This window comes from Lingula anatina, chromosome 1 (genome assembly GCF_051362555.1).
Source record: "Lingula anatina isolate TDL-2025a chromosome 1, LinAna3.0, whole genome shotgun sequence".
NCBI lineage: Eukaryota > Metazoa > Brachiopoda > Lingulata > Lingulida > Lingulidae > Lingula > Lingula anatina.
Genome location: NC_141767.1, coordinates 4,513,492 through 4,538,307, shown reverse-complemented (window position 1 = coordinate 4,538,307; position 24,816 = coordinate 4,513,492). Strand labels below are relative to the sequence as shown.

The 24,816-nt window shown below is 35.3% G+C and overlaps 1 protein-coding gene across 8 annotated transcripts in view; it reads right to left on the bottom strand.

The window, feature by feature from the left end:
- Positions 1–24,816, bottom strand: part of LOC106165620 (neurocalcin homolog) — a 74,363-nt gene that overhangs the window by 3,960 nt on the left and 45,587 nt on the right. For 2 of the 8 annotated variants that reach the window (XM_013543894.2, XM_013543896.2), the window contains exon 4: positions 3,003–3,493. In XM_013543894.2, coding sequence (XP_013399348.1) covers positions 3,003–3,380 — 378 coding nt within the window. In that variant the 5' untranslated portion in view covers positions 3,381–3,493. Of the gene's footprint in view, positions 1–3,002; positions 3,494–5,438; positions 5,834–12,641; positions 12,812–12,905; positions 13,089–15,047; positions 15,204–19,883; positions 20,065–24,816 lie in introns of those variants that run through there. The other 6 variants (XM_013543898.2, XM_013543900.2, XM_013543901.2 and 3 more) reach the window with 6 other exon arrangements.

Genomic DNA, 24,816 nt, shown 5'->3' with positions numbered 1-24,816 from the left:
AAGTGTTAATAACAATTTGTTAACAGCCCAATGTTGATAGTTATAAGAAGACATGTTTTGCTTCCCCCCCTCCTGAACACTCAAAATAATATGGAACATGTATATACTAGCCAATGAAACTAGAGGATCAGAGAGGCGATACCGCCTCCTGGTATTGTACCACCAGCTGGAGTAAGAGCATTCGTATGGGAAGGAAAAAGAAGGGGGAGGGGTTGTCTCACTAGTTGACGATCTTTCGCTAACAATTTGAAAGTTGTCTTTTTTGTCTGCCAGTTTTAGAGATAAAATGGAAAAACATTTGCAAAGTTCAGTTCATGGTGAAAAGTAGGTCACACTAAGATTGCCAGTATATGACTTCCTATCCAAGTTCAATAGTAACTATGGACCTATCTCTGCCAGTTTTGGATATGAAAGGGAAGCAAAATTTGCAAAGTTCAGTTCATGGTGAAAAGTAGGTCACATTAAGATTGCCAGTGTATGACTTCCTATTCAAGTTCAATAGTAACTATGGACCTATCTCTGCCAGTTTTGGATATGAAAGGGAAGCAAATTTTGCAAAGTTCAGTTCATGGTGAAAAGTAGGTCAAAGGTCAATTTCAAGGTCACATTAAGATTGCCAGTGTATGACTTCCTATTCAAGTTCAATAGTAACTATGGACCTATCTCTGCCAGTTTTGGATATGAAAGGGAAGCAAATTTTGCAAAGTTCAGTTCATGGTGAAAAGTAGGTCAAAGGTCAATTTCAAGGTCACATTTAGATTGCCAGTGTATGACTTCCTATTCAAGTTCAATAGTATCTATGGACCTATCTCTGCCAGTTTTGGAGATAAAAGGGCAGCAAAATTTGCAAAGTTCAGTTCATGGTGAAAAGTAGGTCAAATGTCAATTTTAAGGTCACATTTAGATTGCCAGTGTATGACTTCCTATTCCAGTTCAATAGTAACTATGGACCTATCTCTGCCAGTTTTGGAGATAAATGGCAGCAAAATTTGCAAAGTTCAGTTCATGGTGAAAAGTAGGTCAAAGGTCAATTTCAAGGTCACATTTGGATTGCCAGTATATGACTTCCTATTCAAGTTCAATAGTAACATTGGACCTATCTCTGCCAGTTTTGGAGATAAAAGGGAAGCAAAATTTCCAAAGTTCAGTTCATGGTGAAAAGTAGGTCAAAGGTCAATTTCAAGGTCACATTTAGATTGCCAGTATATGACTTCCTATTCAACTTCAACAGTAACTATGGACCTATCTCTGCCAGTTTTGGAGATAAAAGGGAAGCAAAATTTGCAAAGTTCAATTCATGGTGAAAAGTAGGTCAAAGGTCAATTTCAAGGTCACATGTAGATTGCCAGTATATGACTTCCTATTCAAGTTCAATAGAAACTATGGACCTATCTCTGCCAGTTTTGGAGATAAAAGGGAAGCAAAATTTGCAAAGTTCAGTTCATGGTGAAAAGTAGGTCAAAGGTCAATTTTAAGGTCACATTTAGATTGCCAGTATATGACTTCCTATTCAAGTTCAATAGTAACTATGGACCTATCTCTGCCAGTTTAGGAGATAAAAGGGAAGTAAAATTTGCAAAGTTCAGTTCATGGTGAAAAGTAGGTCAAAGGTCAATTTTAAGGTCACATTTAGATTGCCAGTATATGACTTCCTATTCAACTTCAATAGTAACTATGGACCTATCTCTGCCAGTTTTGGAGATATAAGGGACTAAATGTTATAATTTTGGAGTTACCATAATGTGCCATAAATTTCCTACAGAAAAAATTAATTGAAATAAAGAAAAGGTCATTTTGGTCAAAATTCTTGAAATGGGAGGTGCTCTGAAGTTCCAGATGTTCAAATTTGATGAAATAATGTCATTTTTGACCACAAGTTGTCTGCTTTGCCAAGCCTTATGTCTTATTTTTCCGGAGTTCAAAATTTATTATCCATTACCGTACTGCACATTTTGCTTTCACCACCAATATGTACTTTTTGATACAGCGTAACTCGAAAACCGTATGGAATACAAAAAAACCGAGATCACCCCCAGTGTTGGGCTTTACATGCTCTACAAAATGCAAAAAAGAATGGGTGTCTAGCATTAACGGTTCCCGAATTAGAGACAGTTTTCAGTTTCGATATCTTATGGCCGCTACTCCCGTGAAAATGCACCGATTGACCCCAAATTCACGGAGATGAAAGATGACCCGAAGGGTAACACTTTCCATTAATATTATTAGTTAAGTCTGTGTGGTGGCTGAATAAGACCGCAAATAATTTTTTTTTCGGCAAAAATTTTGTTTTTTTGAAAATTTTGGCCCGTTTGACCTTGAAATAAAGGTCAAAGGTCAAATCCAAGGGCATATTTGAAATCTACACATATGACTTTTGGAAAGCTGTCTGTAGAAATTTTTCCCATAATTCCTTCCGTAGGGGAGATAATTAGCATTTAATTTTGCCATTTTTGGACAAGGGTGCATTGCAATGAGTGCCACACCTAGACCCCAATACCGACAAAGCCCAAATTTTACGTGGAACGAGTTGAGATTATAGGTGACCTAAATCCAAGAGATGGGTATGGAGGCCCTTACCGTCTAGGAGGAGAAGCGGTAACGGTGACTTGGCGGCGGAGCCGCAGGAGCCGCAGGAGCCGGCGGAACATACGGGTCGGGACTAAAACCATGTGTACCGCCAGCGCCTACGCTGGTGGTACAATAATAAGACTCAATTGCATGAGCATCTTTAAAAATAAGAGGTGAAGTCAGCCGTCATCAGATAGGTAGTTTTTATCTGATGTAGACAAAGTAATACCAAACATCAGGCATGCAGTTTTGAAAAAAATGCCAATATGTACCATTGATTCTCTTTGGCAGTTAAGAAACTTAAAAAGGCATATGGTTTCCAGAAAAATAACTAGACAGGAACTGATGATAATACCCAAAGGGAAGTTACGGTCTGATTGTTTGGAATAGCATAGAGGTTCAGGAATGAATTAACTGCCAATACATATACTTACAGTCACAATTTCCAGCATTTCCTGCCTTGAAATAAAACCATTTCCATCCAGATCATACATGCTGAAAGCCCACTTTAACTTCTGTTCTAATTTCCCTCGGGAGGTCACACTTAGTGCACAAATAAACTCACGGAAATCTATAGTACCGTCACCATTCTGGTCAAAGGTGCGGAACACGTGCTCTGCAAATTTCGAAGCATCTCCATATGGGAAAAAATTTCCATAGATTTTTTTGAATTCTTCCACAGAAAGATGTCCACTTGGGCAGTCCTTCAAAAATCCCTTGTACCATTCCTGAATTTCTTCATCTGTAAATGCTGTGTTTTGTCTGAGGTCTTCAAGAACCTCCGGTTTCAGTTTGCTGTTTGTTTTCCCCATGGTATATAATTATATATAATACTTCTGTAAGTTCAAGTTGCTATGACACCCTAGTCACTGGTAAATCTTTGCAGCCTCCAGATTGACTGCACACCTCATGTAACAAGCACTACCTGAAATGAAACAAGCATATTTGACATCAAATGTCATACGATAACAGCAAGTACAATGCATGAATATAAACTCTAGGCCACAGTAATAAAGCAATACCATGAAATATGTATGGTATCAATTATACAAACAGTCCACTTCTACACAATTTCAGAGGCCACGGACCATTTGTACAAAATATGAACAACTCTCAGAACCAGTCCTAATAGTCAAGACACGTCTCTAACCATTCCTGTAACTTCAGAAATTGATTCCCTGGGTATTGAATTTAAGGTGGGAAATCCACTTCACGTCAATTTGAAGGCGACTTCCATTCAACAGCAAGGATAGAAAGCACCATTATGTGTTATTTGAAATTCAATGCTAACATGCTTATGGATAGATTACCTCAGTATTTACTAATAATTTAATAATTTTTTTAAATCGTCACACAAATGATTAGCTGTGTCATTGCATTTTCATAATTGATCACAATAAATGACAAATCAGCAGCTATACAACAGCCCTATATATTACATACAAAGACAGAAGATGGCCGCTGAAATAAAACCTAAAATATTTTGATTTGATAGTAACTACATCAAATGCTTCCACCTATTTTCTAACAATGTATCTTTACTACTTAAAATATGTTCAAGTGAATAGTTGAAAGATGTATAATCAACTGTTGGCTGATTAATCTTAGTGTAGTCTTCCGTGGGATAGGCATCAGTAATGACCATTACTGTCATAAAATAAATCAATCAACTTCCAATTATTATCAGCTTTACATGATAACAGGACACACAGTACTGAAGCTAAGTAAACATGGTTTCATGTAATCTTGCACTGGTATTGACTCATACTTTGAATTAGCAAATATAGCACACATGCATTCTACCTCTATGAATAAAAAATAATTTGAGTTGATACAAAGATTAGTAGCTTTTTGTAAAACGTATGTCATCTTCTGTAAATATATATATATATATATATATACGTTACCTTGTTGACAGAACATAATCTGTTGCTAAAAATTTTTAAGAGAAATAAATGACTTGATCTTTTCAATGGGGAAAAATTAACAATCCTTCAAAAACACAGCAAATTTTTGAATCATAAAAATCATATTTTGATATTGGTCCTTTCACTGTATAGAACCGATCTATTTTTTTTTGTTATCATTCGATGGAAATCTTATAATTCTAAGAACTAGTTACTTAAAGTGATAATAACTCTTCGTTTCGGCCAAAAAATGAATTTTCCTGGAGTAAACAACAATTTTCTCATACTTACCAATGGTAAATGAATCCATTTTTACATTCAAAGTTAGTCCCTGGTTTTTTTCTAAAAAGTTTGGTTTTTTGTTAAAATCTCTTAAGAGATTTTAACAGAGTATATCCATCAATGGAGGTCACATGGTCTAAAGACAAGCTCAGATATCAGAATAATAGCTATAACTGCTGTTTTTGTGGTAAAATGGAATATATTATATTTCTATGAGTTATTCACAATGTTTTTATTGTGAAATATAGATCTCATATGAAGAGTTATTATCCCTTTAAAAAAATGACAGCATCTGTAAAATTTACAATTTTCCCCATTGAAAAGCTTGAGTTATTACTGTACATCTTTACAGAAAAAAATAAAAAAGAAAAAAACCTGAAAAAGCATGCCACTGGAATATAATGTTAATGGAGCATTTAAATCATGCACCACCAAGCAAAACAAACTTTCACTAAAAAGCAGTTCATAACTTTGAAACACAGAAAGGATCATTGCTTTGGGGCAGCAACAGCAGCAGTTCAACTGTGACCACATAGGTTATACATAAGCTAATGTAAAAGCAGGCCCCTGAACATTGGCAATGGATACTCCAAGGAACCCTACTAATGGATTTGGATTCAAAAAAACTATTTTTTTTTTAATTTGGCAAATTGCAATATGTCATAAATAATATTCACTCACTTATGGGTAGTTTAATTATATCTTTGATTTAAAAACCAAACCTCTCCAATCACCCCTGAATATAGTCCACAAACTGCTTTTAGTCACTGTCCTGAAATGTGCCTTAAATGCTTAGTTCATCAGACCAATATGCTCACAAGCCGATTCCTATGGCATAGGAAATTGGCAATAGATTGTTTGGAAAAATCAAACCTCCCCAACCACTCCTGAATATGCATGTACCAGTAGTCTAAAAACCACCTTGAGTCACTGTCCTAAAATGTACCTTAAATGCTTAGTTCATCAAGCCAATATGCTCAAAAGCCAATTCTTATGGCATACTGGAAATTGGCAATAGATGATTTGGTGACGATCTGCTGGTGGCAAGACTGATCAGTGGCTGAACAATGCAAAATCACTCAGTCATATATCCTCTTAACTCAATAATAACACCCCTCAGGAAACATTTGTGAGCACATACAAACCACCAGTTGGAAACCTACAGAAAGCTATAAAGGATGTCAATTGCAGATTCCATAGAAACATTATACACATTCAGTCTCAGTGAATGGCCCATCTAGCTCTTCAGTCCTATGATCAAACCTACATGGGCAATGAACAGGCTTTAGGTTCAAAATTGTCTTTTCCATAAATGTTCCGAGATAATTAGAAGAACTATCAGTTTTGCCGTGAAAGTAAATATCAGATGTAACAAATAGATCATATTTTCACCTGTCTCCGATAATGAAACCAAAGTGCTTTACTGAGTAGATCATGCACATATGTATGCTAGTACCTGATCATATCTTAATTAGTATTTACACACTCTTTCTGTGGTTGTCACATCCATGTATTTTCAAACTCTTTGGTACCATTTTACATTTTTCATATTTGCCAAGATGAATTTTAAATTTATCAGATTTTAGATTTTTAAATGCACTCTGCATCCAGTGCCTGACTGTTTTTGTTTTTTTTTTAATTTTAAAATTTTTCTTTTATTTATTTATTTATTTATTTATTTATTTATTTTTTGCCATCTTATTGTCACATCTTTCAGGGAATACTGTATTTTCACATCTTTTTTTTTTTCAAAATAAATCTATTCAAACTTGATGAAAAATGCTGAACGAATTTTTCAAAAAAGGTTTGTTAAAATCATTCTATCAATTTGGCTATATTGGTATCGAAAGAATTGATAAATCTTGTTAAAGTATGGGGTACATGTAGTCAGGTGAATAAGGTAAGATGCCTTTACTGGTTGATTTTCTGTGCAATAAAGTTTTTTTTTTCATAAAATGTAATTCAGTGATGTGGCATTCTAATTAAAAAGCTTCAAGGGATTCTCCAGATGTTTGAAACTCCCCACAGTCTTATTAATATCCTGCAAAGCCTTTTTTATTTCCCCGATTCAGACCTTAAAGATGATAAAACCCTTTAAATAACAATTTATCTGAAGCGTAACTAGTGTCATCTTCTCAGCCTTGTCAGGTAGCCATCGTACCTCACAACATCTGTATTATACTTGACACGGGGGTGCAATACAAAACATGGCGCCATTTCCTTGTGTTGTGAAGTGAAAACTAGGCCATGCTCGGTAAATGTCAGGGAAGGCAAATGGCATTCTAAATGACAGTCATTAACATCTAAATTATCAATCAAAAATGGAATAAGACATTGAACCCAAAGGCAAGGATAGGTATAATTATGAGTTAAAGAAAGATGCACTTTACCCTGGCAGGAAAATTAATTTTTCCTCAAAATCCTGTGCAGAGTACCTTCAAGGTGAAGTATCTTACAATTAATGGGTATGAAAAATGTCTGTTTAAGGCAAAACCATGACAATGAAAAACAATAACCTCCCATACGTGTATGCTGATAATTATAATCAAGTAGGATATTAATATTATCAAAAATCCACTGTGTAAATTGATTGTGCATTAAATACAAAGGTTCTAGATAAAAACTGCATTTTAAATAAAATGGGAAAACAGTGTCAAAATCTCATATTTCACTGTAGTTTTAGCCTTATGAAAACTAAGTACATGTACATCCGCAACAACTGTTTATCTTTTGGTGACAACTGACTTGGATTTCATAGAACTATTTTACTTGACACCGTGATGTATAACTGATGTATTTTAAGGTACAAATTGATAAAATTACAATGCAAGGCACATGGAAGACCACCAAAATCCAATAACTTTTATTGAATTTCCAAAGAAAATACTGTATGGGCCACACAAGCATTCCCACTGCATTTCTACAAGCCTATGTGTGACTCAAGAAATTGTTGATTTTTCCAACCTTCTACATGTCTTTAAACTGGGTACTCATGCAAGCATTTGTGGTGAAACTGCACAAGCTGCATTTAGCACTTATTTAATTTACACAGGGAGCTTTCAAAGTAAAGTTGAGACATGTAACTTTTCTCATGGGACAATTCTCTGTAATACATTCTACAATGCATAAAACCTGGAAAAAAAGTGAATTTAGAGCAGAGATTTACCTATCAAAGGAATGGTTCTTTCAACCAGCCCCCCCAACTCGTACATACGGCCATGTACTAATGTGGCAGGTATGATACTATCATTAATTCTGAATTTAACGCATTTTGTATGGCATAATGTTGGACAACACTTGTAATAATGCAAACTATACAATCTTAATTAGATAAATGGAGTGGCAGGATACTGTAAAACATTTTCATGTTAATTTATCCTTTATCAATAGCTATTAATGATAAGTAAGTTATACCATCAAATATTTCACCTGGACTTGATCAAACTAAGACCTTGACATCTAAATAAGTTTGTAATGTAGGGAATATGTCTTAGATTTATTGCTACAATGATATATGAAAAAGTTACATTATGTTCGAAAAACACAGCTTATAAACTTGTTTGGCAGAATGACTATTATAACATAAAAACTCACTGGAGGTGGAGAAAACAGCAATGTAGTTAGACAAAGAATAATTGCTGATGGTCACTGTAGACTTGGAGAAGAGCTCCAATTAAACCACTGAACTATAAATGGAACAGCCAGATACAATATCCTAGAAACTCTAGATGATTAATGACATAATACAAATAAATTTTCTACATGGATTCATGATCTGTGGGGAATATGTGTATGTTATAAAAAAATGAGTCACCAGTACTTGTATGGTGTGGTATATTGCATAATTTAAATACAGAAAATCTAGAACACATCAAAAAATCAACTTACACATGTGAGCAATTAATCAGTTTCCTATCCATGCTTATTCTAAACATTCATGGTGTTTAGTATTGTTTAAAAGACTACAAATATTGTCTCTGCATTGTTCATGATTCTTTCATTGAGACTTTCAATCAGTTATGAATCCTTAGAAAATAAGTCTCAAGGTCACCCATTGAATGTGCAGTTCACCACACCTGGAGTGTCAGAACTTAAGGTGATCCAAGCCAGGATTCTAAACACATTCTAAGAATATGAAGCGTTTCTTGAGGACAATTAAAACTTTTAAAACATAAATTGACAGATAAATGGCCTCAACTAATATTGCAAAATATAATCATATTCACTGTCCCCTGTTCAACCTCGGTAGTCAGGAATTTTGACAAAGTTTGAAAAAAAACTTCGCTATATCCTTAAGTCGAGTCAATGGCATGAACGAGGCAATGTGCATTTTAATCAGAAAAGGAGTATTATAGATTGGTAAGTCAGGGGAAACTGCCATTTACCTGGGAAAATGTGTTAAATACAAGAATTTTGGTAAAAAATCCTGGCTGCCGCTGAAAGGCTTTGACGTGCACATACACACACACACACACACACACACACACACACACATTTACATAACAAAATTAGGTCCTAAACAGAAACAGAGTTCACTTATCATTTGGAGAATCTGGACAAAACATTCCTAGAGCAAAAGTATTCTATGATCCTATTCAGGATCATATATATCTGGTTCAGTGCTCCCAAATCTCTTATACTGTGGGAAAAGTGAAACTGTCATGTCAGCCGGAAGAGGACAACACCTATCCCTTACAGAACATTCAGAAAAATTTCAATGAACTGAGACAAAAAAGTTCACAAAAAAGTACATGTTTAAGTAGTTATTGGTCATTCTTAAATGGATAAAAATGCCCTCTGCGTGTATCAGCTAGTGGGATGGGCATGAGATGATAACATTCACATATAAACATGGTAAAATGAATTCTTACCTGAACAGATGAGAATTTTTTAAATAGTACATTAAGAACAGTATATAATCTTTAAAATAATATAAAATATTCAATTCTCTGATTAATCAATCCACAATATTTAGCCCTGCTTTTAGCCTGCCTCGTGGATAGATTGAAGCCGAGCCTAAATTATTTGCTTTGTGCCTCAATAATAAACACATTTCAATCACAGTCTGCTTAATTAGTATTTCATAATTTGTTTTGATGTACTGTGCATAAGACATGAAGAAGTAAGAGAAAACAGAACACAACAAGGATTCACATTCTACCCTCATGCAATCAGAATCTCAATCTGAACAAAGTAGCTTTCACTCCGTTTTTATTATGTTCCTACCTGTAATGATAATAATGATGATGATGCCTTTTTGTCAGGCTGATAACTTCAGTTAATAGGGAGTGGTTCCGTGAAAAGGGTAATTTCTATGCTTATTCATACACATTAATGCTGGAAATTGATGGATTTTCTGCTGAAAAAGACTGCCGTAGTCTGCAATAGAGTGGGCTTTTCCATCCATTATGGAAGTTGTCGATGAAGAATATAAAATACCAGGATGTACATACTGTTCAGACACACTGTCTCTTTGTAAACAGGAATAGATTTTCAATCCACTATGCCATTATAAATATGAAGGCACCCACATACTATAATATCATTTCCAATCAGTCATTGATACCTTTCTTCCTAGTACAGACCCACTTTACTACTTGTCTGTGAAACAGTTCAATGTGCTTTGCAAGAGCTGGCTTACAAATGCCCTCATGACAATGGTTACTTTAAAAAAAGTGCACTGTACAATCACCTCAACTGTATTTTTTTTTTTTTTTTTTGGTAAAAATTTATCATTTTGTCAGTAGAACTACGTTATGTTTCACACAAGGAGAAAGTGGCTGCATTTCCAATTAATCTGGCAAATCATGACTGGAACTAGTCAAAGGTTTGTCATCAGATCATACTGGAATCTATATATAGAACCAGAATGCACAAATTTCATTAGTAGGTAAAAAAAAAAAGTTAAGCTGTCACAAGTGGAATGAAAGTGTGTCTTTAGACTAAATTATAATCAGATCAGTCTGACTTTGAACCTAAGCAAAGACTGCATGCACATTAATTAAAGAAAGTAAGTCAGGTCATCCCATCCAGACTGCAAATGCACCTTCCAACTAATCCACAGCTAAATATTGGCCTTGCAGTGAACAAAGCCATAGACTGTATGCACATAGGATTCAGACAGAGTAAACCTGAACTGGTCTCAAAATAACAAATACTGTGCTAATTGCAATCCAGCAGGTATGCATCCCATATAGCACCTGCCATCCTACCTTGTATCTTTTCAAGTGTTGTCTCAGATGTAGAGAGCTGTACAGATTTTTGGATTAATTTTATTTAAAAGGACTGAGCAAGAGATATCATCTGTTCCCTTGCAATAATATCAGCTTTATCTGACCACACATGCAAAAATCTATCCTAATAACTGCTGGCTTAGAAACATATGATTTAACCCCTTTTTTTCTTATTCAATACATCAAATATCTTAAAGTGTCAATTGAAGTCCAATAAAATATAAAAATTATTTGATCAAAATAATAAAATCTTAATTGCACACATTTTTTTCTTAAACCACAGTTAGTGACATGTCTTAAACTTATGTATCATTAGTGTGCACCTAGATGAACTAAGCCCATATAAAATATGAAATATACCCTATTCTTAATCCTTGCCTTGTGTGCGAGCTTTCAATTGAGGAGAGAAACATTGATGTCATTTTTGTATAAATCTGTTTGGATTTATCTGTCAACTTGGATAAGTGTCTACAGGTATATACATATTTCATCTAGGTAAGAATAAACAAAAGAAACTACATAAAGCCTGAATTTTCTTTCGAATCTTTTTACCTGTGGGAAAGCAAAGCAGGTATTTAAGCCTTCTGTTTTATCATCTTCTCCTTCTTCTTTCAAATGAGTAATTTCAAATTTCAAGTTTTGTTAGATCAGGATTTTATGCTTGTTTTAGTGAAAAAATCTTATGATTTAAGTGAAAAAATCTTATGATCAGAAAATACCTGCATATGATAAAACATTTTAGACAGAAAAAATCATGCTTGTCTCATCTGACTACACAATGAGAAACAGTGTTGAAATTGTAAACACCACACATCAATTACACAGACAGCCTAGAATTTTCCTGATTGATGCTCTAAGTTGGGATGATTCTCCAAAAAGAATTGCATGCATTAGATTATCTTCCTCAATTACATAGAAGAGCAAACACACACATCCAAACCTTTCATCCAGAACTTCTCTCACAGAGATGTCACATAAGCAAGACCCAGCAATGGAAATACCATGTAAATGCTCTGTGATAACAAAATATTATTAGCTCGATGAAAAATCAAACTTATGCCACAAGTTAACAGCAGAAATGCCAATTAACTGACTATCCACCATAAATAATTAAGGAAATCAATTTGTCAAATTGAAGCTGAGCAGCCAAAAATGTCACATACCCAGAATAAAACCGCATGCAATGTTGATGATAAGAACACGTCAAATCCCACTGGTCTCAGTCCTGTACTAACTGGAGGATAGCATTATCAATATCTCAGAAACAAACAAATGCAGGGCCTTGGGAATACAGTTGTTATGGCACGAAACCTTCCTTGATCAATAGGGCAAAATTTCACAATACATATAAGCCTTAACTGGTTGAGAGGAGAATGAATCTGAATCTGAATTAATTCTACCTGCACTGAACTCTCTACTGACTATTGGAAAATGTAAATATTTATGCCCAAGCAACTACATCCTAGTAAACCCTATATTTCTTTGATGTGGATGCCAATTAGTTTAGAATACAGACCAGTACAGTGTATCATTGTGATTTAAGATTGCTTTGAACAGATCAATGTTAAGATCCAAATAGGACACTATTTAATACAAAGTTAATGCTAATTTACTCAATTAAATATTTTTATAAACCTATCCTAATAAATACCTTCACTACCTTTGAGTTATAAACCAGAAGAGTTCCTCCTGGTTAAGTCTGCTCTGTCTCTGCCTTCTTCAAATGACCCCTGCTGCTATACCATGTCGTCCCATGTCAAGTCAAGGACATGCATTGTTCTGCTCATACTATACAACCAAACAAAAGTAAACACATTATGTTATTCTCTCACCCTCGCTCTCTGAATCCAAAAATGTTCTACGTACAGCGCAATACATACAGCCTATGTGAAAACATACTGTAATGAGGTCTCACCTTGGTGTGCCAAATATACAGACAGGTATTGAAAGCCCACAGTAATATACGGCTGTGGACATAATTTGTGAACATCTGTACTTATTTAATAGTGTCTTATATACAGTAGAGCACCTTGGTGTTCCTACAGGTTGTGTTTCACTCCAGGCACCTGAATAGCAGATTTGTTTGTCTAGTAATATACTCCTCCACCAACTGTTAACACACCTGTGGGACTCTGATGGGGCCTCAGCACATTTATCCTTCTGAGATAATAGCAAATATGCATGCCCAGGTATGGCAAAGCATTGGCCAGCTCTCAGCATTCGTTATCTCTTTTTTATTACGGACACTAAACCCTAATTTTAGACTTTTATTTCCCTTCTGGACTGTAGCAATGACAAGATTTTATATAAAATTAATTAATTTCACTTTTATTTCATCAAAAATTCTTTGCCTGATATATTACTTATTTCTGTAAAGGGTGTCGGGGGGGGGGGGAGTGCATCAGCAGGTGCAGTGTGTCTTTAAATTAAATTTTCATGTCTGTCATTTACAAAGTTTTAAAATATTCAAAACCAAATATTCGTCTTCCCACTCTCACCTTTTACATATAGTTTATATGTATGGTAATCAAAAGAATCAAAATTTCCCGGACCTGCTACAGATTTCTCTTCCAAGTGTCAGAAATATGTCAAAATCCTTGTTCCACCCTGGCAGGAAGCTTAAGAAGCATTTAATGAGATCTGCCCCATTGCAGATGATTGCTAAATGACTTTCCCCCTGAGACTCCTATTTAAGCCTGCTAGGCAATGATAACCCTGATACTTAACATAGCTTCCTAGAAGCTGATTTAACCCAGCTAATTGTCTATTTATCTTTGAAATATTTTAAAACAAATCAACAGTGAAGATTTATATGGCACCACAATATGTCAGAAGTTATGAAATTATAACTTAAAAACAAAACAAATGGTGGACCTATCTATCTTTTGAAAATTTACTCCTAATACTCAGAGACTTGGACAGAGATAAATTGAGATGCAGGTATATGTTGTGACTCAATCTATAATCATATGCTACATTTACCATGTCACGCTGCATAGAAAACAGCATTATTAGCTTGAATACTCTTCTGCACAAAATAGCAAAGTAGGCAGAGATACAGACCCTAGACACATTTTGATTGAAATATGTTTCTGAAATCTATAAGTTCCACCTTTATTCTTAGTGGACTGAGGCTTCATAAACAATTTCTGTTTGTGATCTTGAGCAACAGGTTGGTGATAGCGATTGCGATTTGAACCGCGATTTCATGGTGTAAAAATACTTTTCCTGAACATGAACAATATGTATCACTTAAGATTTGGCCATCTTTTATCCAGATCTCTAATTGTTAAGATACAGGTTATTCCCAAACTATTTTCAATATGGCAGAACAGATAAGGAACTGCACTAGCTGACCATCAGGATGGAGGTAATAATTAAATTAACAAATTAACTTAAATTACGAAAAAGTTTCAAAATTAATCAAAACTTACATATTTCTTTAATCTCTAGAGCACATACAGAATGTGCAGCATGGTACGTGGACTACCAGACTGCCATGTACATTGTGACGCCTGTTATAAGTATTTTAAAGTTTGTATATTTAATTGCTGTTCAAGTCATTAATTCGGCAATTTCGTTTATAAGACCCTAGACTGGCTGAAGACTCTGAGAGGAAGATACAAAGCCGTCAACTAGACTTAGGGCCCATTTCCAGCCCCAATCATACTAACTTTGGGTCGATCTATCTCAACTGGGATTCTTGCTAAATTGCTATCATCTTAAGTGGCCTAGTTGTTTGCCACGCCTACTGCTAAGGGATAATTAGTTATTGTTTAGCAACTTCAGTAGGTGTGCCAGACATCTAAGCCGCTTAAGCTGAAAGCAACTTAGCGAGAAACCCCTTGGAGATGGATCGAGCCTGTTAGAACAATCTAGGCATGGGAACCCAGTCTTAATGCAAAGTCCAGCGATAGATTTTTAAAATTTTCAAGTGATTGCATGACTTCTCTACACAATAAATGAACACAATCAACATTGAAACAGTGGTGATTGATAGCAAGATTCACAACTGCTTAATCCAATTGTGTCATGCCATTTTCTATTTTCTACATACCTCTTGCTTTGCTATAAGTCAGCATGGACCTAGAATATACTGATTAGAATCCTTCTCCCTTGTCCAAACCACAACAAACCACAACACATTCCCCACAGTTCTAGAGAATACACATACAGCTCACTCATATGGAATTACCTGTGGTTTCATCCAATATAAGGACATGAGTTTTAGATAAGAAATAATTGCTTCCACTTGATAGTGGCCTTAGTTATATGGTAAGATCATATGTTTGCATAATGTGTAATGTAAAAACAACATTATCTTACAATGTACAAGGTTTTTCAAATGTGTGTGCACTAATATAGGGAATTAATTAAGTTAGATACTTCGTTTATTTGGTCTGTACATGTGTTTTAATATATTTTAATTTCCGTTACACTTGTAATAAACAATATTGCCAATCTTCCCATATTACACGTACACCCATTAATATATGACAGATGAGCATTTCAGTGTTGACACGTACCCCATTCACATGGGACTGCATGACCCATATTACCACAACACAAATTGTACTTATGTGCACTAGCAAAGAGACGAGAGAGAGAGAGAGAGAGAGAGAGAGAGAGAGAGAGAGAGAGGGGGGGGTGGAGAACAGAGTTGCCAACTCTACGCTTATATGTGTTCTATGTTTTATTCCAATTATTAAAAGTATTATTCTTTTATCCTTAATAATACGATGTTAGACCTCTATAGATCTATGCATTTTGAGTCCTCCGAAGAGAGAGAGAGAGAGATGCTTTCCATGAGTAAAAACCTACCATTTCATATCACAAGTATGTTATCCAGACAGATGTTACATTTCTTTATACATAGACCATTATCTCTTCAAATTCTGTAGTTAAGCAACCTGCCATTACTCCTTATTGGGGAAGTCATACAATATGACATGCAATGATTTCCAACTAAATCAGCCAAGACTGAAATTATGATTCTGAAATGAATCAGCTCTAAAACAAAGATTACCAGTGACACTCATGTGAGCACAATTACTGCCGCAGGATAGAAAGCACAGAATAAAATGTTGGTGAATTAGTGGCTTAAAAAAGAGATTCTTGAACATTAATGACACACACTGCAATTGCCAGGAAGACTGGAACAGTTCAGCTTACCTTTCCAATTTTTTCTCCACAACTGAAATAGATGCCAAAGCTAAGCTTAGAATACTTTCTAATATACTATAAGTGGCCAATATCGTTGTATGTCGACGTTAACAATATTCATCAGATCAATGCCCAATTCATTCTGATCATAGTACACAGGTTTAAAGGACTCTTTTATAAAGAGACCACCTACTTACAAGGCCCCCATTGATTGATAAGATGGTATACGATTCAGTATGAATAATTATTTTGTGCTGCTTAGATGAACACGTAACAAATATTGGAGATGATCAAACATTTACTCCAAGTCAACACTCCATACTTGTTTGTACCTGTTAACAGTTTAAGAGCACTGGAAAGTGTAATTCTGTACTTCCAAATTCTATGTGCTCAACTTGAAGCCATTAGTGAAGAACCATCAAAAAAAAAAAAAAAAAAAAAAAAAGGGGAGAAGAAAAAAACGGCTACCCTGTATAACTCTGACCTATCTATAAAAGCACTATAGTACTTTCAGAAACGTCATAAAACCAAAGGTCACATAGATATCCGAAACTCTTTAAGGTGTCATAATCTCAATTTTCTGAGACACTACAATTAGCACAGAAGTACCCAAAAACTATGTCCTCAAACCATCTGTGCTGACATCATCATGTTCTATAGGCCATACATAAGGACAGGCAAAATGGCAACTTTCACCCTGATGAAAGACAATGTGGCAACTTATGCTGTGTTATCATATTGTGATTCAATATGAAGCATTAGTTACCTGCTGTTATTAACCGAGCATTCACACCTGTTTAGATCTACAGCCATTATTACAGTCTAGGGACAGATATTACAATGTCAGAGGCAGACGGCACTGCACATAATCATCATCAAGGGTGCAATAATGACCCCAAGTTCCATCAGAAATATCAACAAAAAATGATCATCTATGAAATATTATTTTACAAAATATCTACATTAAAACATCTGCAGCTACTGCCACAACAGATGAAGAAGAGTAACATTACTGGCTAAGTACAGGGAGGTACTTCATACCCTGTGACAAATACTGTGGATGAGTTGGGATATTTTACAAGCCTCCTTTAAATATAAATACAGCACTGCTAATCAAACTAACTTTAAAACATATTGGCCAACTTACATAAAAAATACTAGGACTGCATTCAGTTTCAAATATCGTACTAGCTGAGTCGGTCTAACTTTGAGAGGGATTTTTGCTGAAGCACAATCAGTGGAATCAGCTTAATTGTACAATATGCCTCCTCAAGATAAAGCTGATTCCATTGATTGCACTTAGGTGAGAATCTCCTGCAGAGTTGAAACAACCCAACTATAGTACATGTGAATCTGAATGTGCCCTAAAAGTTTTACTTTAATAAATAGGTATTCTGAGGCAAGAAATAAGATAAACACTCTAGTATTGACTGGCAATGCCAAAGTAGGGCAAATATCTATCGTTAATGTTTTCTATCATATCACTGATATCATCAAAACAGGTTGATGTTGATCTCCTTCAGATCGATCTTAAGTAAAGAGTTTACATGTGGATGGCAATTAAAGTAGATCCTCAGACTGCCAAGAGAAATAGCTGCTGCTTCAGTGGCTGAGACTTAGAGTGCATTCCCATAGATTTAGATCGATTCATCTAGATCAACCTAACTCCCTGGGGGTTCATGCTAAATTGCTGTCAGCCGAGCATGCACGGTAGTTAATTACCCCCTTCAGCTTTTAGTAGGCGGGACAAACATTTAAGCAGGCTTAGCTGACAGTAATCTAGTGAGACTCCCCACAGGGATAGATCGATCTAAAATCTGTGGGAATGGGTCTTAATCATTTCACACATTTATCATTGAACTCATCTTGGTCATACCTGGATGGAGTGAAATTTATAGGAACACACAACACAATTCCTAATGGAGCAATATACTGAACTGCAGACTTATTACCACCAGTGCTGGAAATAAAATCCACTCAATATTTCTATTTGCTCAAGAGGCAAGGTTTGCAGGAAAGGAAATGGAACAATTTTAACAACTGTAAAGCCACAGGAGATTAACCTGGTCTTTGCTGTGCATCAAACATTTGCCAGGACATAAGGGATTTTAAATAGCTAGATAATTAACTATATTTCGACATATTTGCCATAAAAAGGAAGAAATCCTGGTCTGACAGCTTGCCTATCCCAGGATTCACTGCAACAGTTACGTTGTATCAAATCCAGCAACTAAATGTGAGGAGATGACCTGGAAAGCCAACGAAATCACCAAGCAATTTGCCAAACTAAGGCCCAGTTCACAACCAAGTTGATCCACTGACTAAGTCAATGCCACATAATTCTCTCATGGATTCCTGCCTCCCACGTGGACGTCCCTGCAGGGGCAGAGCAATTACATTGGCAAGCTTTCAGGTGGGACACATCATATTTGATCTGTGGCTCAGTTAGTCTCTGGATCAACTTGGTTATGAATAGAGCCTAAGATTGTCCTTGGGCCAAAAATGTAAAAAAAAAAAAAAATTAAAAAAAAAATCCACACAATGCTTTTGTAAGAAGATTGTACAAGGCATTTACTTTGAGACAATTTGTGTTAGATACTATTTTGTGGAAAAAACAATGAAATGCACTGAGATAGCAGAACAAAATATAGGACATGTTCATAAATAAAAAAATTTCAGATAAAATTCATAAAGTGTATATTGGATCAACATCTTCCTCCTATCATTCTTCTCTATTACTATTCAAAATTAGCTAAGATAGCCCAAAGTTGTGCAACACAGCATAAAATCAAGCAACATTCCATAAGACTTTGAGGAAAGTGGCGTCAGAAATAATGGCTGACTATGGAGTGCAGCGAGGCAATGAATACAAGCTGACAGAACTTATCCGTGGGTGTTTTTCTGGTTTTCTGTCATGTTACAGTCTTTTACACAACAGTACAAATTCAACCTGTCTTGCAAGTCACTTTTGTATTGCTTTCTAAGACGACATTTCCAGCATAATGATTTTCACCCTTACAGCTCAAAAGTTAACACCACCTCACATGGTTTCTCACACATTTTCCAGTCTCACATGACATCATGCAGTAGAAAAAGCCTCATTTGTCTCAGATGAATTACAATGACACAATTATTTTCAAAGTAAAAAATAATAGAAAACCACATACAAAACATAATCATTGCACCTGTTTTTATAGTTTTAAAATGTCTTTACAGTCAGACTTTCCAAAGTCATGGACAATATTTTTCTATGAGAACATAAAACAGGCACTTGCTTTGATTCAAATGAAAATAAATGCAACAAAGCGTGCATTATATTTTACAAACCTAAGTTTATTGAAAAAATGTTTTTAATCGGTTCAATTTCCATTTAAATAAATATCCCAGTCACAGTACGTTTAAATCAATGTCAATCATCAAGTCCATGTAAAAAGTTTATCTGTCTGTACAACAGCCATGATAGAAGATTTTCTAAATATAAAACCTCTCATCACTTTCTGAATATATTAAGAGTTTGTTCAAGCACAGCTAAGCAAATTCTTATTCCTCTTTTAAGCTGTATACAGCCTCAGGCCCCTATATTTACCATGACTACCGTGACTGTCCTGTCCCCTCAAAAGAGACGTCATAACAGCCTCCTGTGTACATGTACTCCCTTGACAACATATATCATATGACATAGAACAGGAAGACCAGATGAACTCAGTGTTATCACAGTCCCATGTCTTACCTTGATGAACTGTCTGGCCAAATAACCACCTGCCAAAGGTGGGGGGACGGGAACTAGGGTGCTTGTGTGTACGTCAGCTCTGCCCAGGTTTGTGAACATACCAGAGGTGGAAACATCAATACTGTGAGGCTGTTTCCTAGTGAATAATTAATGAAGCTAAAAAGACCTGGCTACTGTGCATTACCTGGTTGTGCTGGAGTTGGAAATCCAATAGCAGCATTCTCTCAGCTTCTTTATTGATTATACACAAGTTCAGATTTGCTCAGGTAATTGAAGGCCCTTCATCTGTGTAATGCAAATAGATCCTCAGTTCCTTTGAAACTGCTCTTACAACTTAGGACATGCATGGGGCTCAGATTACAATTCAATTAATTTTCATATGAATCATAATAAATAGTGCTATGTTTATCAAAAAGACATCTGAATTTTTCAGGCCTCACAAGGCAAATTTCAACAAAAAATATATTGAAATGAAGAGAAAAAACAGAACTTACATTTACGTAATCTTATAAAAATAATCTGGTAAAACCACCTCATGTTACCTGACATGCAAGCAGAGTGACTGATACCAGTCTTTTAAGCATAAAAAACAAAAACTTGGCAATCACAACAAAAAACATACACTGCACTGAGTAAAAACCAGCAGTCTTCCAGCTCCCCATTCCCTTTTCCACTACCGAAAACAACAGTGTCTGACCTTATGGACAGTCCAGAAAACTGGACCAAACTAATTACTCCAGTGCTGCACTTACCAAAAATACAAAAGCCTTGTCCAGACAGTGTATACATGAAGGTAATATAAAAACCAATAATATTGATGAACCATTCATAGTACTTTGACCCCTCGTGTAGGTGTTACTGATTTTGGAGATCAAGGATATTTGATATGGATTCTGATGTTGTACTGATTTTACCTGATGTCACTCACATTTTAAATTATCATTAAGAAAACAAAACCAATTAAATGTATTAAATGTCATCACATGTAAACTTAACATCAGGATGCTCATCATTACGTCCCAAATGTGAATATTCAGACTTGACTAATTAACAAAAATGTGTTTTATCTATATTTTATTATCTACATTGTACAACGTGGTTGTGAATAGGAAAAAAAAATGCAAGGTGCGTCTGATATGTAAAACCAAGCTGTTGCTTGCACAAGGTGTATAAACAGGAGAACATCAATTGTATAAAAATACATGTACGCCACATTTATTAGTTAATGGACCTGGAGCTTCTCCATCATACAAAAAAACACACCAACTGTTAAGGCAAAACCTCTGTAACTGTTACAACTGAATGCAGCTGCAGAAAGTTTATCATCAACCCCTCATAACTACTCTAGCCAGCATATATCCACTTGGTGGATGTGTATTTAAACAACACAGTGCTTATATCAAGCTTTTTCAAATACCTCTAAATACATCACACCTAGGGTGGGACTAGGACTGGTAAAACATGCAATGAAACCCATCTCGCGTGTATACAAAACCACATTAGGTATTAATTTTTCTACCTTCGATAAAATAATTAAACTTGTGTGTAATAAGCATCTGTCACCAGTCTAATAAGCTGTCTTATGATAAAGGGCTTCTCTGTGACATATTTCAACTTCAACTTGGGAACTAGTTCCATTTTGAAGAATCATCTGGTGGGCCAATGTCATGGAGCTCTGCTCACCAATGTGCATGGATGTTACGAAATAAAAAATTACAAGATTGTGTATTGATTTACAGCAAGGTAATTATCTCTTTCAGTCATATGCCTAAATAAGTCTTTTGTTTCATAAAAACTATATTACTGGTGTTCCTCTAATAAGATGCCTCATGATCATAGTTTTTTTGGCAAAGGTAAGGAATTCAAATTTCTTTAACATGTATATGTTATTAATATAATAGATATAAGTACACTGGACCTCGAGTATGACACGGACAATTAATGAAGATGATGGCTTGTGATAAATAATTTTCACTTAAAAAGCTAGTTTAGTACAATGCATCATTAACAAAATTAAATGTTGCAGTCAGTACCTCAAAGTATAACTGTTGATTGTTTCTATAAAAGAAGAGAAATTACTCAAACTGTGTCTAAAATAAAACATTAAATTATGAAAAGACAGGATATTTCTTTAAAACTGTTTTTTGTGCAATATTCAAAAAATGTATTCATTCGACAATACATCATCCATAGCCCAAATTATGATAGTTGCTTTGTGGTTGTGAAGGCATGGCTTTTTTTCCCAAATGTGCATGCAAAGATGCATAGAGTGTAATAACAGTAGTTACTGAAGTCCTTTCTCACCAAAGCAAAAATACTTTACACCAGTGTTTTCCCAATATTTCTGACACATGATACAAAGGAGAGGATCATGTTAAAAATATATAACATGGTGCAGTCCTACAGGTATAACTTACAACAAGATATTGCATGACAATTACAAAATATTCCACAAATTCCTAAATCACACTAAACATTAGCAATTGTCTCCACTCATGGTGAATATAAATCATCTTAAGTTATTTATAAGATGTTCTTCCAGGTGAAAACATAAGAATAAGAACAGGTGTGTGGCAGTGTAGTATATACTACCGCACAGAAACACGGAGAAGCCATACATTATGCCTATTTTGTATCAGTCTGTTGCACTACCTGTACACTGGCAATACAACTACAGGAAGAAAAGATCCAGTCACATTTAGACCTTGGCAACATCACATTCATAGAAACACAATGAATTTTTAATACTTGACATATCAGATATATTTAAAGGCATGCCATAATTTATAGATGGCATCAGAATATGATTCATTTCTTGGTCTATTATATTTTCAAGCATGAAATCTAACAAAATATGACAACTCGGCCGTCATTTCCTCTGCCTACCTGTCAAACAATGTAGTAATTAACCCGGAAAGCTTAGCCGCAATGCTTTTAACCCTGAACCAGCTCTAAGTGGTTACTTTATTGTCTTGTGGAAGACTTTCAGTCAAATGCATATTTGCAATCCATCAGCACCCGAGGACCCGAGAATGCAGACTTGATCTTGTCAATAGGACACTGTTCTTTAACATTTACTTGCAATCTCAAATGAATAGTGTGACATTTCTACTTGATATTTTTCCTTACGTGACAGAAAAAGCTTGAAAATCATGTGGCAGCATTGTTCCATTAAGCTGCATTTCATAATATTTATTTAAAGATCTGAACCTGGACAACATATACAAATGGAACTTCATTCATATCTACGATTTCTTTTATAGGGTAAATCAACAGGGCAAAGCGACTATTTTCTATCGAAAAATTGACATTTTCTTTTACCTAACTGGTTTCCATTTTGATTTCCAATGTATGTATCTTACGACTTTTTTCATTTTCCTTTGTAACACACAGTCAATTCCAATACCTTTATTCCTTTTCTTGTTGATGTGAAACAAACACAACTTGTTCTAATGGAAATTCATCTGTGTAGTATGTTGATAATGTTATAAGATTAAACTTTTCACTTTCTACACTTAATTAAAGCTTTAACTTACAGGGAGTGACCGAAAGATTTGTAAGGCAAAGCTTTAATTTAGTAAGGAAAGTGAAAAGTTCAATCTCATAACATTTCACATATAGCTTGTATTTAGCAGATTCTTTTATCTGGTTAGATGTTTAGAACCATCATATTTAGCCCATTTTTTAAACCTAGCCGTAAATTTAGAATGAGAGGATGCTTCAAATCAATCTCGGATAAAACAACTATTTCTAGAAACCTATTAACCAATGCACATCAATGTATAAATGTCAGATTGTATCTTCATGTGACCCTCTGCCTCCAGTTTACCCTCAGTACCCACTGGCTGTGGAAGCTCTCTGCTGTCAGATGTTAGCTCGGTGATCCAGTCTGTTTTTTTTTTGAAAAACTTTCTTGATGGACACAGTACAGATATGTGTGTAGTATTTACCAAAGAAATATCTATGAATATCCTGTGAAGATATTCTCTCTATGGCTATAGTAATGCGGTACATGCTATGATGATGTTTCTTTTACCAGGCTGACCCACACCTACATTAGGGTTTACTATATAATGCATGCACATTCAGTCTACACATTTTATGGGGGCCTCTCGATATTCTGAAGGTTCATTGGTCCGAAAAACGGAAACATTTTCATTGGTTTTTCAATCAATGGTTCCTTGGTCCGAAGGTTCTGTAGTGAACATTCGGTCCAATGACCCTTCGGACTATTGAACGTTCAGACTATTGCTGCAGCCTCCATCCTATTAATGCAACAGTTGAGATGAACAGGGATGGGAACAGAAATTGGCAAAGATGGAGGAAAACTCTGAGTACCCTGTATTCCCCATTTTTTTTAGATTTCATGCTAAATCAGACGACATTCTAGACTCTTATTTGCTTAAAAGGGATGAAATCCCCCAATGGCAAGAAAATGTTCATACCTGGATGAAGGAATTCCCAGAGGCCTCTGTTATCAGTATCTGTGGTGAAATACAAGGCTTTGCTTTTAGACTATATGGATTGGTGGTATAAAAAAATGTGTTAAGTTCAATTCTGAAAAATGTCTTACAAAATATGATTATTTGTTTGGCACTTGTCACCTAAAACAAAACCTCTCCTACATGTGGCAACTGAAATCTGTACATGGTATAAGAAACTGATTGAGACTCACATACAAAGTATATAGTATTACATGAGAGAGAGAGAAGAGAGAGAAAGAGAGAGAGAGATTGCGCGTGCATGTGTGTGTGTCTGCATGTGTGTGGGTAACTTAGATCACTTAAATCACGTATATAAAATCTAAGTGTGAATCACTCAAAGAACTGCAATCAATCTTGTATGTTCAGAACTAAAGATCCAAGCTCATTTGCGGCTTATCTGGTGATTCAAAATGAACCAATAGATTTTTGTGGGAAATTCAATACTCTTT